This window comes from Myotis brandtii, unplaced genomic scaffold, assembly GCF_000412655.1.
Source record: "Myotis brandtii unplaced genomic scaffold, ASM41265v1 scaffold231, whole genome shotgun sequence".
Taxonomy (NCBI): domain Eukaryota; kingdom Metazoa; phylum Chordata; class Mammalia; order Chiroptera; family Vespertilionidae; genus Myotis; species Myotis brandtii.
This window is the reverse complement of record NW_005358689.1, coordinates 673,832-693,191: the sequence shown is the minus strand read 5'-3', so window position 1 is coordinate 693,191 and position 19,360 is coordinate 673,832. Positions and strand designations below refer to the sequence as shown.

General features: G+C 39.5%; 1 protein-coding gene across 4 annotated transcripts in view; it reads right to left on the bottom strand.

Moving 5' to 3' along the window:
* Positions 1–406: 406 nt before the first annotated feature.
* BROX (BRO1 domain and CAAX motif containing) overlaps positions 407–19,360 on the bottom strand; it is a 21,388-nt gene continuing 2,434 nt past the window's right edge. For 2 of the 4 annotated variants that reach the window (XM_005866485.2, XM_014539930.1), the window contains exons 2-13: positions 18,249–18,365; positions 16,294–16,400; positions 15,845–15,941; positions 12,476–12,571; positions 11,230–11,302; positions 9,938–10,043; positions 8,795–8,884; positions 7,167–7,252; positions 5,803–5,884; positions 5,364–5,514; positions 4,007–4,166; positions 407–2,576 (exon numbers count right to left, since the gene is read on the bottom strand). In XM_005866485.2, coding sequence (XP_005866547.1) covers positions 2,493–2,576; positions 4,007–4,166; positions 5,364–5,514; positions 5,803–5,884; positions 7,167–7,252; positions 8,795–8,884; positions 9,938–10,043; positions 11,230–11,302; positions 12,476–12,571; positions 15,845–15,941; positions 16,294–16,400; positions 18,249–18,349 — 1,233 coding nt within the window. In that variant the 5' untranslated portion in view covers positions 18,350–18,365 and the 3' untranslated portion in view covers positions 407–2,492. The remainder of the gene's footprint in view (positions 2,577–4,006; positions 4,167–5,363; positions 5,515–5,802; positions 5,885–7,166; positions 7,253–8,794; positions 8,885–9,937; positions 10,044–11,229; positions 11,303–12,475; positions 12,572–15,844; positions 15,942–16,293; positions 16,401–18,248; positions 18,366–19,360) is intronic. The other 2 variants (XM_005866487.2, XM_005866486.2) reach the window with 2 other exon arrangements.

Sequence of the window (19,360 nt, the reverse complement as noted above, 5' to 3'; positions counted from 1 at the left end):
TGTTTTCTAAAGTTTGGAGAATAAACAACTGTTTCTGAATACGGTTTTACCTCTGAGTATATTTATATAACATTGAAAATGCCACCTCAAGTTTCCAAAGTACAAAGTGTTCTGCAGAGCAGTGTTCAGCGATGATGAGCTCGCTAGCTAGCCTACCACAGTACGCAGACTGTATCATGGACAAACACTATGAGTAAGGCCCATCAAAATCGTGCTTTGAGATGAAGGGGTGGTAAGGACCAATAAACAGAAACCAAATAGCTCATGTAGCATAAAACAGCGAACACACGAGGCTCTGTCACTTCCCAATGTCACTGTGAAAAATTACGGTATTGCACTGTGTTAACTGTCACTGGTTTAATAAATGTAAAAATATTTATAGAAGAGCAAATAAAGATGTCAATGAAACTGTAAGTAAAATTACTTTTATTTCCATAAATAAAAAGATAATTCATTATACAAACAGCACTTCCAGTAGAATGTTAGTTGTCATTATCCGCTTTAAGTGAAGTATGAAGTGTCTGCAACAGTTAATGCAAATAGTTCCCTCTCTAGAACCTTCATGCAACTCCTTCACATTCCTCAACTTCCCCACATTCTCAACACTATTTCAAACAATATGATAAAGGGGATATTTCAGCCACAAAGTGTCGCCTTTGCGGGATCAACAGAACGTTTACCCGCTTAGGTCAAAGTTGCCAGTGAGGGACTAAACTGCCAGCATTCACTGCATATCACAGAAGCACTGAGCATACTACATGCTTTCATTCCGTGTGTGGTAGTACGATGCACATGACGTGAACGTGAGAACTAGTAGCTTGGTTAATAAGCATGGTACCTACGATAAGCTGACCCTCCGGGCCCAGCTAGAAGCTGCATTAAGGACAGCTCAGCTCTGTCAGTTACTGGTGTACAGCGAACAGGCGAATGACTTTGTAATCACAATGCGGCGAATTTAATTAAAATAGTTTCTATAGACAGCAAACTACAATGTGATGTCTGTTCAGTTATTACTCTACTTATTCTGCAAACGGCAGCTTGGAAAAACGTTTTACAGCAAGGAGCATTTCCATATGTTACTTCTGGTAGCATTCCATATATTTTTTTAAACACACTGATCCTATGTAGCTGGTTTTAAGAGTGTAAGTTATGATTTTAGTAATCACTTACTTGAGCACAATATTGATTCAGACAGGCATCATCTATTTATTCTGCATAATGAAATGTTTATTCCTATTTCAACACTCTAGGCAGAGTTTACCTATTTCTCAGAGTTGCGGTGTGGATTCAAGGGTTTATCTATGGAAGTGCTCGGTGCAGGGCCCGGCATGTAGTAAGCTCCAACATATACTGCTCTTATTATTAGGTGAGCCAGCCCATTTGTAATAGGAAAATTAGCTAATGCCCCCAGAGAATAATCAAAAGATAAACCTACAGGTGTATGCATCCACTATATCCCAAGTCTATGTACATATGAAACGGTTTCAAATATTACAAACTATTGTTAAGATCATACTGAATCTGTTGTTCTGTTCAGTTTTTGCTCTGGCCTCTGGCATAAAGCAACACATATCCCGTGTATCTGAAAATCACATAAAAGCAAGGTACACTACCCAGGTAACCAAAGCATTTTACTCTAACTTCCCTAACAAAGCAGTGGAGTGACCAGTGTAATTCAGGACAACCCTCCCCTTAGGTTCAATGTTTCTCTCGACACCATGCAACATCTGATTTCTTCAAAAACCTTTTCGTTCTGGCTCCCCTCACACAGAAACATACGAGCTATTGCAAAGTTCTGCCCTGGAGGTGAAAAACCCATTAGAAAGGAACTCGTCAAAACCGCTGAAAGTTTACAGATACGGACGAGGTGCAGGGCCGCCAGAGCAGAAGTCCGTAAGTGATCTCAACATCCCTGCAAACACTGATTTTTGAGTAAATTATAGATTCGATCGTAAGGGGTTGGGTATAAACATTTTCTAACCTTTAACTCTAAGTGACTTTTTTCCCAGCAGAAAAGGTAACTAACTCAGAACCTAAATCTGTGCTACAATGAACAGAATGGTGAAGGGAAAACTGTCTGTGAAAACAGACTCCTGTCATTCTGCTGGTATCAATTAAAAGGCAGGAAAGTAAGTTTTTTGTAAAGAGAGAAAACATACCCATAACCACGTGATTCTGGCCTATACGATATTAACCTGTAATTTATTATTACCCAGAGTGTGGGGGAAAAACAAAAAAACCCAACCCTTAAATACACGCTTCAGAGCAGAATCAAGTCTTCCCCATGTTGTCCTGGTTAAAAAGAAATGTGGAAACAAAGCATGAAGCCTCGGTATATTAAAAATCTAACAACTACACTGAAGGCCGATTCCCTCTGAATGGACTACATTATTCTACAGGCTTCGGAGAAATCATTTCAAGAAATGTGGACGGAAGTCCACGGCTTATCTCGTCCACTAGGCGAGCGGCTCCCATGCACCGGGGCGATGCATTTAGGAGACGGAGCACCCCGTGTCCTTCTGAGGTTTGATGTCTGGTTCTTTCACGGGCCTCACGTCTTCCGGTTTGGGTTTGGTCTAGGGAGAAAGAACAATACGACGTAAGAACAGAAGCGAAGATTCGGAAAACGAACACTAGACCTTTTCCACCTCTAACTTTTTTTTTTTTTAAATATATTTTATTGATTTTTTTACAGAGAGGAAGGGAGATGGAGAGGGATAGAGAGTTAGAAACATCGATTCAGCTGCCTCTTGCACGCCCCCCACCGGGGATGTGCCCACAACCGGGGTACATGCCCTTGACCGGAATCGAACCTGGGACCCTTCAGTCCGCAGGCAGACACTCTATCCGCTGAGCCAAACCGGTCAGGACAACCTCTAACTTTTAAAAGACGCGACATTAAATTCTCCAACAGCGGAGGAGCGAAGCTGTTCCGGAAGCTACATATCAGTTCGGCTGAAGACATGATGGGAAAGCACATCAGTGGGGATGGAAACCGACGGGCAAAGGTCAGGCTCCTGCTCCTCCTACGCTGTCTGAGGAGGAGACCGAGGATCAACATGCAGGAGGAGCCTCTCTGTTTGGAAATCACTCGTGACAGTGACAGGCACTATTCTGGAGGCGGGACGGGATACAAAGACAGTTCTTTTAAGGCACAATGGCTGTAGCACGGGTGGGGAACTATTTAAAAACCACCCCATTTCAAGGGAGAATTAACTCCCACTTCCTTTTTTTCACAGAGCCCTCCCTCTTTTGGAAGTCAAACCTCAACACTTCTACTTCATCTACCCTTCGGTTGAGTACAGCAAGGACTTAGACAGACGTGAATACAAGCAGTCTTATTTGACCGGTGGGTGACTCCACACGATGTTGAAATCAGGCCAAGTTTTCAGTTACCCTGCCTGACGCTACATAGAAACAGAGAGCATCGCTAGAGCAACAGACATGGGCGAGCCGTCCTCCTCAGAGGTGCTCTCCCACTCTCTTCCCACAGGAGGCTCTGACAAATTGGAGAAAAGGCAAGACAATGTGTTGAAAACAAGGCCAGTCGATTTGGTGGAAAACCAGGAGACAATGAAGGCCTCGAGGTCTGTCTCTGAGAGAGTCCTAGAACACATTTCACCAAGCACTGCAGTTAGCTGATTTCACATTTGGACAAATATATATATATATCTACTTGTGCAGAGAACAATAGCAAAATGCTAACCCTGAATTCTTTTTAAACGTTTGTGAATGAGCCCTGGCCGGTTTGGTTTAGTGGTTAGAGCATCGGCCCGTGGACCAAAGGGTGTCAGGTTCGATTCCTGGTCAAGGGCACATATACCTCAATTGCAGGTCCCCCAGCCCTGGCAGGGGTGCATGCAAGAGGCAACCCATTGATGTGTCTGTCTCGCATCGATGTTTTTCTCTCTCTCTCTCCCCCCTCCTCCCTCCCTCCCACTCTCTAAAAATCCTCGGGTGGGGATTACAAAACATCTGTGAGGGAATGGAAAACGCAGTCTCTTACACTGTCGTCCTTGGGCCTTTTGGTGAGGTCAAATGCAGCCAGCGTGTCTGGGGTCCAGTGCGCACTTGTAGGAGGAAATTCGAAAGGCACGGGCTCCACCAGGCCGTAATTTGCTTTGAGTTCCAGCTGTGGGGCTTCTGTTGGAATTTTTTGAAAGTAACTGCAAAAAGCCATTGACACAGCGATTTATTCATTCATTCATTCATTAACTATTTGAGTACTTATTATGTTCAGGGCCCTGTGCAACCTGCCTCGTGTAGCTTATAGATGGGTAGGTGAGACAGTCAAGAAAACTTGTAAATGACGATGCAGTGTGACTGAAGCTATGACAACAGAGTGCCACGGGGAACACAAGAGAGGGCAATTAACCCAGGTCGGGTTTGGGGATGCTTTCCGAGGGGAGTGATAAGGTGACACGAGGCGTGTTCAAGGAAGTGAAGGTGCTTAGCTGCCAGGTGCAGGAACAGGAGAGGGACGGAAGGAGACCAAAGCAGAGACAACTTGGGGTTAACTTTGCAGCCTGCTGTTGAAAAGCTGTTTTGGCCCTAATATATTTGCTATTAGACCTTTATTTAGAATGCCGAAAAGAAACCCGATAGAAATGAACGTCACAAAAAAATGTACAAAACCCACGTGAAAGACTGAGGGCCTAAAAGAGAGATCTCGCTAAATGAGGAGACGTCTCTATTTCTGAATGGAAAGGCACCAAAGTGATGAGGACTGTGGCTTTATCTTCTTTGCACTTCACTCTAGGTTTTCCACATTGAGCACATTATTTCCGTATTTCCAATTAACTCATAATTTTTAAAAAGTATGGGAACTTTAAATACCTTTAAAAAGTTGTATTTACCAAACTACAGTTCGAATAATGCTGATTTAATAACAAAACTGAGACAGTAGTATAGGTGGCTGAAACCAGAGTGAGATGAATATGCGAAGGGAGTTGTAAGGATGTATATAACACATGGAGAGAGAATGGCAGCGAAAAAGAAAATCAGGACCGTATAAGGGGCTATTACGTTAACTGAAAATTCATGTTTACATCTTGAAATCTGCTTTTATACATCGTCATCAGCAGCAGAATAAGCGTTAAGACAACACAAGTAAACTTTAGTACCAATTTAAAGAGAAGATGAAAGTTAATCTTAATTGCAATCTGACATAAAATCTTTGGAAACAGATCAATGCATACAGTTCACCCTCCTCATCTGCGGATCCCCAACTATGGGTGGAAGTTACAGATATTTACCAAAAAAACCTGCCTGTGAGTGGATCCAAGCTGTTCACACCTGTGCTGTTCAAGCGTCAACGGCCTACTAGCATTAATATTACGAAGAGACTGCTAAGCTGTACTCACATAAATCCATTTTCTCTCTGACATTTCTCTAGGGTGTTCTTCACAAGGTTTCCAAGTTTCCTGAAGAACAAGTGTTCCGAAGGCTTGACTGTTGGTCCAGGTCCTTTGGTTTCTCCGTATTCTTTGCATAATGCTTCTGCCTTTGCAAAGGCTCGTGTGAAAGGGATAGAAAGTCATTTGATTTGAAATCACTATTGATTATTCACACTAAAAGCGCTTGAAATCAGAGAAGGCGGGGAATGCTGCAGCAACACCAGCATCAGTGCAAGGGGAAGCTGGGTCCTCTCTAGAGAGTCCAGGTTTCTGAAACGTTTTTTCTTTTCTCCAATTCCCACCCCCGTTCACGAACTCAGCCAAAGTCTCTCTTAACTGCCCCTCCCCTTTAGGATAAAACATGTGTTTTTAAGAAGGGAGTTAATAATCTGGTGGGAATACTCACATTTTTCTGCTTCTTGGAGAGACCTGATCGCCTCACCACATTTATCACTAGCCAACAAAGTCTGACCGTGGTAACAGTAAGCCTGATAAAAGACACAAATGTTCATTCATTTTCTCCACAAATGATGCTTTCCACTGCCGTTGTTTTATACATGCATCAGATAATCATTGCCTTTGTCCACTGTTTGAAGTTTCAATGCAACCCCTTACATTTATTTACTTGAATAAGTGTTCCCCCATCTCTGTTAGTATCAAAAGTGGAATTACATCAAATCTTTGGGCCAAACTAGTCTTTTAACCATGGGCTGAGAGCAAAAAGCATTTGTTACAACCTGTTTCTAAAACTAGGGCATTGTGGGTAAAGGAGGGAAAGCACTGTGCTAATGGAGAGGGAGTGGGAGGGAGGACTTAAATTAGGACTAAACCGGTTTGATGCATGAAGTCGGATATGCTCACTCTTAAATGTCTACATCGGTATAAGGATAGCACACATATGGTCTTATGCAGCATGCTTGAAAACAGGTGATAAGGCATAAGAAATGAAAATATCAACCTAGATCTGAAAAAGGTTTTTTTTTTGTTAATGGAGAGGGAGTGGGAGGGAGGACTTAAATTAGGACTAAACCGGTTTGATGCATGAAGTCGGATATGCTCACTCTTAAATGTCTACATCGGTATAAGGATAGCACACATATGGTCTTATGCAGCATGCTTGAAAACAGGTGATAAGGCATAAGAAATGAAAATATCAACCTAGATCTGAAAAAGGGTTGTTGTTTTTTTTAATCTGTTCTTTGATTTCAGAGAGAGGTAGGGAGAGAAACATCGATCTGTTGCGTCCTGCCCCAATTGGGGATCGAGCCTGCAACCTAGGTATGTGCCCTGACCGGGAATCTAACCCGCCACCTTTCAGTGTATGGGATGATGCTCCTATCAACGGAGCCTCAATGGCCAGGGCAATGTTTGGTGGGTACAAGAGACAAAAAGGTCACTTCCCAACGAGTGCTTATTAATAGTTCTTCACCAGCGAAGGTGAAATATGCACAGTATGTCTTAAGATTAGAATTAGTAAGTATCTTCCTATAGGATGAAATGAGAGAATTCTTAAGTATGCAGAAGCGTCCAGCTTAAAAGTGGGTTTAAGTGGAACAGCAACTCCACTGCTAGAACCCAGTTCTGAGTTCTCCATCATCTCTCTCCACCCACCTTAGTTCACCTTGGTGGTTGCACCCACTGCGGGTGACCATCTACTGAGAACGTCCATTGTTTGTAAAACGCTAATGAAGGGTCGGGAGAGATGGCACACCTGGCACTCCAGGGGCGGGGAAGACCGTAATTTATCGTTTCCGGGTTACACATACTTACATAAGCTGTGTAGAAGCACATTTTCAAGAGAAGGTATTTTCTCCACTTAGCAGAGTATGCAGGCTCCAAACTGGATAAAGTATGATCTAAAGTTACATTTTAAAAAGCAAAATATCATTTCACCCTGATTCACTAGACGACTTTTAGTTCATGTGTTCAGATGCTAAAAGCAGAATGACATTCAAGTCTAAAATTCAAGCATTTACACATTTTTATAAGTACCGCGCGCTAACCGATTGCGCCACTGGAGCTCCGATTTACACATTTTTAAAAACCTCGCTTTATTTCAAGTGATTTATTTTTCCCAATAACTACATAATAAGATTGGTTAAGTACCAGGGCCCTTCTTTGATTTGATGGTTAATGTAATTTAGGTTTAACATAATGATAAAAATAGACCTAACTAAGAACTTCAAGGTAAATATGATTTATACTATTATATTATCTATTTTTAAAAAGCTATGTAGCAACGAAGAGTAGTCTATAGTCACCCAAGTGAGAAGCATGAAGGACACACTCATTCACAGCCCCATCCCTGAATCTCATATGAAAAACACACATTCACGCATCTCTCAAATCTATTTCTTCTTCCCCATTTCCTACTTTGCTATCGTTGTCAAAGTGTTCATCATTTTCTCCTTACATTATAACCATTCCCCCTAAGCACGCCCATTTCTCATCTTACAACCATAGGGACTTTTTAAAAACTCAAATGCAATCAAGTCAAGTTTACTTTATATCATTTAATGGGCCCCAAACATCTACTGAATAAAGGCCAAACTTCTCAGATAGGCTTGCAAACCAATTCATGACTTCACCCACACACACTTTCCTAACCTCTCCTCCCAACACTCATCCTGTGTTTTAGCAAGAGCATCTGTCCAAAGCTCCCAGAAGGAGCTAAGTTCCCTTGTATTTCTATAAACTACAGAATGTTCTCCTCTTCCCATCGTAAAGATTCCTAGCACACTTAGAACTTCTATTTATACTTCAAAATAAGGCTAACACACCACTGTCCTCTCGCAGGCCCAGGCCCTTCAGGCTTCTGTTTCACCGCTGTACCACCTTACTTCACGCCACAAAATGTGTTTGTCCCCTTCCCTAGACTGAATCTGTTCTACTGATCTTTGTGTACCCAGTAACTAAAATAGTAACCACCCCATACACAGGAACATACATGTGTTTCCTAAGTAAGTGAATGAAAAGAAAAATAGGCTAATGAGACAACCAGAGTTCTAGTCCCAGCTTCTCAACTGCTAGCTGTTAAATGATGGGTCAGTTATGTTAATTCTCTGGATTTTAGTTTCTTGTCTCACTATGGTAGCTATAAGGTTGTAATAAAGACCAAAAAATTTTCAAAAGCAAAACAGCTATATAATTATTAGACATAATTGGTTAAAAAGTATAGTACCATCCTTTCCATTAGAAGATATGGAGCAACTGTGAACAGCTCTAATTCTTTTATTTTCTTTTAAACAAAATTCATAAAAAATAATGCAGATATTATTGCAGTTTTGCAAATAGTGGAAAGTCTGAGAATCTTTCTAATTTGCCGGTTTCCTATTTAAACCAGAGGTTAATCTGAACATCAAAAGGCTGAAAGTGTAACAACGGGATTATGAACGTACCAGCTTTCTGATAGAAATTGGCTGTTTCATAGGCCAGCGCGGCGATTAGTCCTGGAGCATGCTTCAGCTCAATGGCTCGAGCAATTGTCACTGTGACCAAAACACAATCAAATGAATCTAAGTTCAATTCTAATGGCAAAAGACAGTCCAACAACCTATGTGGGGTTTTAGTTGTTTCTTAAAAGTTTTAATATGAAAAGTAAGCTACAGAAAATGCAAACACAAAATGAGCTTGCTGGTTCTGATGCCATTTTTTTTTTAAATTTTTTAATGTTTTTATTGATTTGAGAGAGAGGATGAGAGAGGAAGAAAGGGACAGAAACAAGGATGAGACAGAATCAATTGACTGCCTCCTGCATGCCCTACTGAGCTCGCAACCTTGACCTCCTGGCTCATGGGATGACGCTCAACCACTGAGCCACACCGGTGGAGCCCATTTCTTTATTTAAATAAATCATTATAGCCAATTACCAGCTAGTCACAGGAAATTACTACTATAAAACAGCATGATGTAAGAAGAAACAAATACCTTTGGGGCTCTGGAATCAGAAATAAAGCAAAACAAAAGCCTACAAAGCTTATTGTTTTCACCTAAGTCTTCATTTATTTCCTGCCATTGAAAGGGAGTAATTTCAAGGCAAGCCAAATAGTGGAAGAAGAAAAGGGCTGAGCAAGGTCGAAGGGGACAAGATGAGTTACAGAATTAATTTTTATTCTGTCAGAAACAACGTGAAATCAAATCCTTTTAAAAAGAGACATGACATTGTGAGGCCTTTTTCTGCTAACTAAAAATGAAGGCAAATGCTAAAGGAAAATTACTCCTCACTGTAAATTTTTCAAAACCTAAGACTGGATTCCAGCTAATTCTAATTTGAAAAAAAATTAGGGGAGGGAGGGGGGGAACCTGGCCGGGTAGTTCAGTTGGTTAGAGCTTCGTCCTGATATGCCAAGGTTGTGGGTTTGATTTCGGTCTGGGTACATACAAGAAACAACCAATAAATGCATAAATAAGTGGGACAAAAAATTCAATGTTTGCTTCTCTCTCACTTCCTCTCTCTCTCTTAGAAAAATTAATTAAAAAAATAATTTTTGTAAATGCCGATACAGACTTTCTTTTAACAACACCTTACAATCTTAAGATACCTTCCTGAGCCTCGGCCTGACACTGAACGATGTAAGCTTCTAGGAGCCGTGCTTCCAAATCTCTCCCCTTCTCTGCAGGCGTGATAAGCCTTGGGATGTGACTTTCCTGAAAGAGAAAGAAAGAAAAAAAAGCCAAATTTCTTTTAACCCAGTTGTGAGAGATGAAGAAAGTGGAAGCTGATGGGGATTTATCAGAAATATAGGGTACTAACAAAAAATGTGTAAAAAAAAAAAAAGGAAAAACACTAAACTTATAGAGAATAAAAGCTCCTGTATACTAAAACTTTCGAAGCTTTTTATAAGCTTTTGTAAAAATAAGAAATTCAAGAACAAAATCTGGATCATAATGGATTGGTTAGATGTGCAAATCATATTTTCACCTTAGAAAATGTTTAACCGAAACAGTAGCCTTTTGAACGGCAGCCGGCACTGCTCTCTCATATATTAACACCTGGATATAAAGACGACTTCAATTCTACAGCTCCCTCAGGGTAACAGCTTTGTAATCACTGTAAAAGCATCTTATCTTATCCTAAGAAAACCCAACACTGGTCTCCAGGAAATAGTGGTTTAGTGAGAATGAGGTGCAGGTGATTCTGGTTGGAAATATATTAATCTTTCTCCTAATCTCCACCTATCTTCAGGCGATTCAGTATAACGAGTGTGTGCTGATCGCCCTGCAGTGTTCTCACGGAGACAGAGAAAACAGCAGCTCAGTTGTGCGGAAGTCTGACTGCTTCTGGCCACTGCTGCGGACAGCAATAAGAACCGGTCAGCACCAGCAATTTCGGGGCTTTGTCTTATGCCTTTTCAGAAGAGATGGAAAAATATGCAGTGAATCACGACGTGAGTTTTCTCATTGTAAAATTCACTGGTGATTTTCTAAAATGGAGACTCTATTCTATAACTGGCCCCACTCATCAACACGGTACTTAACATAAGGAAACCAGAACACACACTAGTATTTTTTACATAATGAATAATGCCCTCGTCCTCCACCCCAAAGAAGTAAAGAAAAATTACTCAAGCCTGGTTGGTGTGGCTCAGCGGCTGAGCATCCACCTATGAACCAGGAGGTCAATGTTTGATTCCCGGTCCGGGCACATGCGTGGGTTGTGGGCTCGACTCCCAGTGCAGGGCGTGCAGGAGGCAGCTGATCAATGATTCTCTCTCATCACTGATGTTTCCACCTCTCTTTCCCTCTCCCTTCCTCTCTGAAATCAATAAAAATATTTTTAAAATTTTTTTTTCAAGAATTAAAGCATTAGAAATATATCTTATTATTTTTTTACCTTTAAATGTTTAAAAATCCCAGCTGCAATTTTCAGGCTTCGATGGACCTCTTTTGCTTCCTCTTCTGTAATGCTTAAAGACAGTGGTTATATTACTTTGAGGATCAAAGCCATTTCTGGTATTAAAACCAACAACTAATACGTTATGTATCATAAAACCAAATTAGTCATTTGTGCTTCTCACTACTAGCTTTCTTCCTTTTAGAAAATCTAACTTGACATTTAACAAATGCACATGAAAAAGACCCAAAGAGAAGAAACTACAAATGAAAAGAGAGACACTGTCTAGTGGTCCGAACAAAGGCTTCTTGTTTTCCCTTCCAGATGATCTTCTGTGCGTAAACGGCATAAATGTCAGACACTTAATGCATGCACACACTTGAAAAACACATAAATACACAACAGTCACTACTCTGCTCCTGTTTAAACCCCCTAAATTACGTTAGAGATCATTTTACATCAGCCTACACAATTCAACTTCATTTTTTAAAAATTGAATTTATTGGTTAATAAAATGATATGTTTCAGATGTACAGTTCTATAAGACATCATCTGGATACTGAATTGTGTGTTCACCACTCCAAGCCAAGTCCCCATCCATCAATTTCATTCTTAAATGGCTGCAGATTAGTCCCGTGTTCAGATGCACCAGAGTTGGTAGTGGATTTCGTATTGTTAATATCTACTTTTACGATTATAAAAATTGTATCTCGTTTTATTTCACAGTTCTGTAATCCTTCAGAACATCTTTTGCATCCTTTTTATTTATGTTTCTGTGAATTATTTATGACCTTTGATTACTTTCATTAGATGTGTTGGTCTTTTCCTTGTTGACTTGTAAGAATATACATTATAAAAATAATTTGTAGTATGCGCTGCACTTTTTTTTGACTCATCTGTCATTTTATAAAAATAATTTGTATAATGCATTGCACTCTTTTTGACCCATCTGTCATTTTAAAAATTCTGTTTATAGTACTTTTACATACTCAAATATTCAATCTTTTCCTTTTCTTGGTTTAGGGTTTTATTTAAAAAGACCTTCCCCATGACAAGATTATTCATTTTTTTCCTTCCTTTTGACACTGGGCTCCATAATTCTGATGCTTAATATGCTAACATTCTGAGGCAACCTTTCATTTACCAAAGTGGTACTTTTTATCAATAGGCTAGATTTTTTAATAACAAAGCTCCATACACTGGAAAAATAACACATATGCATATAAACCATCCCCTTTTAACTTACTTTTCTTTTCCAGCCAGTCTCGAGGCATATTTGGTGTACCATAAAGCTACATTAAATCCCATGGAAATTAATTCAAAAACAGCATCCTGCTGGGCACTAGAATCATAAACATGATCATTAAGTGTTGTCAATTATTAAGACATCTCTACATGAGACCTACTGGTACACCCAACTCAAAATTATAGATAACTCTATGCTAACTGAAAAATGAAGAAAACAGTCCTTGTGTTTAACACAGACGGAGAGATAAGACACACACGTAATTAACAATGAAGGACTAAACACACTGCCCGGTATATACTCCATAACAGTAAGCCAAGGTTTTCGAATGTAATGATGATAGAGGTAAGCATGAGACTAGCAGTTGTTCCCAAAGGTTACTGTACATAAAGTAGCTTTAAAAACACAGATTTCTGGGACTCAATCCCAGAGAGTCAGAAAGTCTGGGAGGGGCCCAGGATCTGCATTTTTAACAAGTACCCAGTTGCTTCTGGAGCTGGTGGCTCTTATACCACATTTTAAGGAAATGGAATTCAGAGGAGAGATGGTTTCAGGCTAAATAATTACAGACGCTTAATGTAGCTATAGAATCTGAAGTGTGCCCTGAAAGATGGCTGCAAGGAAGCAGAGGCCGTCCCAGGTGAGGGCACGATGCTGCTAATGCACAAGAAGGTCTGGCGATGTTCCTGACTGCAGAGACCCCGCTAGCTTGACTGGAACAGATGGTTCATAAAAAACAAATCGAGGGCCCTGACCGGTTTGGCTCAGTGGATAGAGCGTTGGCCTGCGGACTGAAGGGTCCCAGGTTCGATTCCAGTCAAGGGCATGTACCTTGGTTGCGGGGACATCCCCAGTAGGGAGTGTGCAGGAGGCAGCTGATCGATGTTTCTCTCTCATTGATGTTTCTAACTCTCTATCCCTCTTCCTTCCTCTCTGTAAAAAATCAATAAAATATATTTAAAAACACACACACACACACAAAAAAAACCCAAATCGAGGAACAGAGGCCAAAAGCCAAGCTGGAAAGAAAGTGAAGAGGATTTTGAGCTAAGCCAATCAGTGTAGACAAAGAAAACGGTCTTAAACTCAAGTATATTTTATATGTTGTTTCCTTCAGGTTCTATTCTAAATATGACACAAAGATGACAAAAGCTTATTAAGCAAATAAGATAATACTAATTTTTAATCATTAGGCTTCTGCCAAGACCCTGACAATTCCTTATACATGATCTATCTCAAATGAGGAAAAAACCAACGCCCTTATTTTACATACACAGAACTAAGATAAAGAAAAATTACCCAAAGGGAAGAAACTAAAATCATGATTCTATTTTGTTGCCTACATCTTAAGAGAAATGGAGACATAGAAACTTTTTAGATTAAAAAAAAAGGAGATTTGTTATAAGACATATGGTAACTCAAAAATAACTTATGAACTACCCTGTTTAATGTTATACAAAAATATGTTATGAACAAACTACCTGAAAAAATTTAATGCATAGTTTCATGGCTTATTCTTTTCAGCACTGAGATCTTTCAAATGATTCTCTCTGGTGATCTAGTAGGCATTTCTAATTTATAACTTTACTTTTAAGTAATAAAATAGCTTTGCTAACTTATAGTCACAGGAATAACTCCCACTTTTCCTTCATTTATTTCAATCTGCCTCGCTCCCAAATATTCCACTTTTACTGAACCACATCTAAGTAGTGGTCAGAGTATATACAGTTGAGGAAACATTTTTCATTCTATACTCGTAAGTGTATTTTCTATTGCGTATCAGTAGCAGTCAAGGATAAAGTTACTTAAATACCTCGGATGTACTGAATATTCAGTAGTATTATTTAAGGCCTCTATCATATAATTCTGTACTGTCTCATAAAACTATGCGGGAAATGCTGTTACGGGAATCAACATTTGGCACAGTGGGGAAAAGTGCCAAGTGTATGTGATGCAAAACAGTCTTAGAAGCTGCCAAAGTTTTCTAATGTAATAAAGATAGCGGTTTGATTCTCTAAAAAAAAAAAAAAAAAAAAAAAGATATTTTTAAATAAAAATATTCCTTAATTTTAGATAAAATACACAGGAGTCACAGAAAGAAAAACAAAAAACGAGGACTTGGGAATCCTCAGGACCCCAGAATATCAAAATGTGGAAAGGATGTAGTCTCCAACTTCCTACCCAATTTATGATTTCTACAAACAACATTCCCAAGGAAGGAAGGAAACTCACATTCACTGAATGCCTGTTCTGTGCCTGGTGTTACATTAGTCTCTTAAGATAAGTGTTCCTATTCTGCTTCTCACAAAGGCCGATACCTGCAACCCCAACACGCAGCGGAAGAGGCGGATGTTCACACACTTACAAGCCCTGAGATCGCACCTCGTTATGTGTGAATCCAAGGCCCACACTCCTGCCTCTAATGCGTGTCTGTCTGGCCTTTCAGCCGTCTCCATTTCCTTCCCTCCTGATTTTAGAAAACAGTAATTCTAGCAAGTTGATATAAAGATACACAACCACTTAAATAGCTCAGTGGTGTAAAAAACAAAAAAGGAGTTAAATAAAAATGTAGCACCATTATCATCTGCTTCCTGTTATAATTAGATCTCTTCTAATTAGTCTCAAATAAGTGGTAAGAAAGTTCTGAGGGGGAGTTTTTAAAATGAGCAGAAACAGTATAGAGAGATTAGGAAGAAAATAAATACTGTGAGTCAAAAGAGTATGGAACTGGGGTGGGATTGGGGAGAAAGAAAGAAAGACACTGACCGAAGACATCTGAATTATTCATCAGAAAAGGAAAAGGAGGGGAAAAACCAAATTCTGTTCTGCCTGAATGTAGGCAAAGACCGAAAGCTAGCTTTGGGTTCCAAATTCCCGAACACTCTGTGTGTGTCAAGGCTGGCCCAGCCAGCGTGGCTCAGTGGTTGAGCATCGGCCTATGAACCAGGAGGTTACAGTTTGCTTCCCAGTCAGGACACATTGCCCAAGTTAGGGGATCGATTCCAGTAGGGGGCGTGCAGGAGGCAGCCGATCAATGATTCTCTCTCATCATTGATCTTTCTATCTCTCTTTCTCTTGCCCTTCCTCTCTGAAGTCAATAAAAATAATAATAATTTTAAAAGTCAAGGCTATTAAAGTCTAGTTAACATTTGTACTGATTATCTGAAAAACAGATTTGGTCCAGGAGAAATATTATATTTTTACTTAACAGCATGTATTAGGAGTTTAGGTGAAATTTTAAAAATTAATTTCCTGATAAGAGAAAATACTGACTGGATCTATATTTTTTCAAATACAGGGGCTATGAGTTAAGTACTGGCTAAATAGTTTTAAAAATGGCTTCAATTTAGTACTGTTAGCACTGCCTACCTTGGAACCTGTCCTTGTAATGTATCGGTCCACTTGAAATTTTGAATATATCGTAACTTACTTTCTTGGCTAGATTCATCCAATGAATGTATGAAACCTATAAACGGTACAAAACATTTCAGTTTTAGAAAGCAACATCAAGTATTAAATTTAGAAAATTTTTCAGATAATGACTTTTCCAGGTATCTGAATGAAACTCTTAACCTCTCCCTCTCTTTCTGTATCTCACACCTTCTCTAAAGTAACGCATTATGAAATATGAACACATTTAATTTTCAAAATGTGAGAAAGACCACATACCACTCTTACATTCTCAGATTTCTGAACCTCAAGCATACCAAAGAATACAGCCCACAAGACTATATTCTGATTTGAAAAGTCTAAGAATTAAATGTGAACTTGTGCATAGCTGTCTTTTACAAACTCCCAAGTTTGTACACATAACTAACCTTGTAAAAGGGAAAAATACGCATCGGCTGCAGTCTTCATCATTTCTGGGTTACAGCTCAAATCCGTGAACAATTCAAGCAGCCGTGCACGGGATGACCTCAAGTCGCTTCCATGAGACAGAGACAGTCAAGTTAGTAAGCGGTATTACAACGAGTCTGCATCAAAGTGGCTCAAAACGTCAATTGTAGCTTTTAAAACACCACACACACACACACACCACACACTCTCTCAAACCTCCTCTAAGATATTGCTAAGTACACAGAAATGAATTTAATTAGGGCTAACACTGGAGGTAACTGAAATTTCTAGTAATAACTGTTTTAGAAGTTGTACTAAAATAAATTCAGTCCAATTTAAAGGGACAAATCATGGGCAAAACATGTAATAAAAATATATAGCAAGTTTTAATTTTTTGAACACAATCACTTAAGTAAGATGGGAGGAAGGACTTAAGAACAAGTAAGCTAAACTGCCCAGTTCACAATAAAATTTTGAAAAATGGAAACTGAGTATTTGTGCAAGATTTTATCTTCTTGAAATTTCAAAATTTGATATGTCGAAATATACTTTATCAAGTAGAAACCCATATTTTAAAAATGAAATTGCATTCTGTAATTCAATATACACCTAAAGAATATGTAAAAACACGTGGTCATTAGTCATTTTAAAACGTCTCCCTTCCCTTTTACTTCTTTACAGCAACAAATGTTGTAAATTCACTGATTCCTTCTTGAAATTCTTTTCTCCCTTGACTCCAATAACTCTAAATTTTGAAGAGTCTCCTCTTATCTTTAAAGGTTCCTTCTTCATTTTTTCTATGCCCCCTTCTCATTCCCACTCCAAAAATTTTCAGTCTCTAGCTTCCCTCCTTTTCTCTCTTCTGAGGTCTCATCTATTCATGCAACTTTCTATCCAACCCTAGAGCTACACCATCAGCTCCAACTTGGTCCTGTTCCAGCTCCACATCTAACTTCAGAAGGCAACTTGCCTAGTGAGGGTTCCAGAAATCACATTACAATGTCTGGAGACACTGTGTGCAAATGGCTAAAGACTAAATTTAAATTGTAAGCACCAAGAGCGTTTTCCCACCTTTTGCTCCAATTACTTCTTCCCACAAAAAAGCAGCATCTCCCTTGATTTTCCTTTACTGGTACCATCAATGCCTTGATCACCTTGGTTCTCTATCTCATATACAATGAATGCTTTCAACTTCCCAGAGCAAATCTGGCCAGCTGTCCCCTCCTTGGAAATAGCTCTTGCATCTCTTTTTGTTCCAGTCAAACTACTCTAGAACTAAGTTTTTCCTGATAGAACTGACTTCTCTTCTTTCTTACTATCTACATTAGTAATCAGCCTTCTTTTCCTATAAAGGGCCTGGAAGTAAATAATTTAAGGTTTCTGGGTCATCTAAGCCTCTGTAGGAAATGCTGTTGTAGAGAGAAGGCAAAGGCAACCATAGACAATATGGAAATAAATGGGGGTGCAGGGGTTGTGTTCCAATAAAACTTTATTTATAAAAACAAGCAGTGGGCCAAATCTGCTGAACATGGGTTTGCTAACCTGGTCCAAGCTATACAATTTATTCAAACTCCTTTCTCCTATATGAACACTCTGAGGGCTATTCAGGACATAGGGTCAGAACTCAATGAATTTAATATCCAGCCAATTAACAATACTCACATACGACTTTGTAGAGTCTCTTATACCACTATAATAACTCTTTTATTGTGATTGCTTTAGCCTCTCTGGGATTCACTGATTTAAAACTAAGGACTCTGGCCTGGCAAAGTTTAAGTAATCTATGATTTAACTCTTCACGTCACTTATAAGTGTGTAAGGAGTCTAAGTTTAGGGACAGTGTGTTACATACTTTTGGACTGACCACGGGACCTAAATAAGTACCTGGTACCCAAGGGTGATTCAACCAATACCTGTTGAGATTGATGAAACTTACCTGCAAATTTTTGAGGCAGCAGGACTAGTGACTACGCCATAATAGTTAAAAGAAACAGGAGCTGTGGCTTTTAATGGATTCCTATGAAACCAATGTGTCATTTTCTCCAGATGTTTCCTATTTTTTAAAAAATGCATACAAGTTTAAAAAAATGCATACAAGTTTAAAAAAATGCATACAAGTTAAATAATGCAAATAGCGTAAAAATAATTATTTTTAAAATAAAATTTTACTATAGGGTGTATATATATATATACACTTTTATATAAAATATATAAAAAATATACATAGATAAGCAAAATGGTTCACTGCTATAAGTCAACCTTGTTTTGTCTATGTTTAGAGCAGGCCTATTAAAAAATAGCATTTGTATTATGCTAAGTGAAATAAGCCAATTTGAGAAAGACAAATTCACACGATCCCACTTATTTGTGGAATCTAATGAACAAAATGAGTTGACCAGCAAAATAAGACCTGAAGCATGGAGGCATGGAAGAGACTGACATACCTCGATGTGGGGTTGGGGGGACAAGAAGAGATAAACCAAAGAACTTATATACTTACTAGAGGCCCAGTACACGTGCACCAGTAGGGTCCCTCGGCCTGGCCTGCACCCTCTCGCAATCCAGGACCCCTTGGGGGATGTCAGACTGCCGGTTTCAGCCCGATCCCCGCAGGCCAGGCCAAGGGAACCCACCAGTGCATGAATCTGTGCACCAGGCCTCTACTATGCATATGGGCTCTTTGGTTAATCTCTTCCCGCCCTCCTCCCTCCCGCCTCCCCTCTGAGATTCATCAGTCTGTTCCATGATTCCATGCCTGTGCATTGAGCGTCCGCCCCCTGGTGGTCAGTGCGAACCACAGCTAACGGTTGAACATTCGAATGGTCGATTAGGCTTTTATATAGAGAGAAGATATGCATAGCCCATGGACACAGACAATAGGGTAGTGAAGACCTGGGGGGTAGGTAAGGGCTCAGAGGAGGGGGATTAAGAGGGGTAAAATGGGAAATATCTGTAAATATCTGTAGCATTTGGACATTTGCCCACAATAACTGCAATGTTAACCAGAAGCAGTAACCTTTAAACCTTAATGTACATTAAAAATCACCG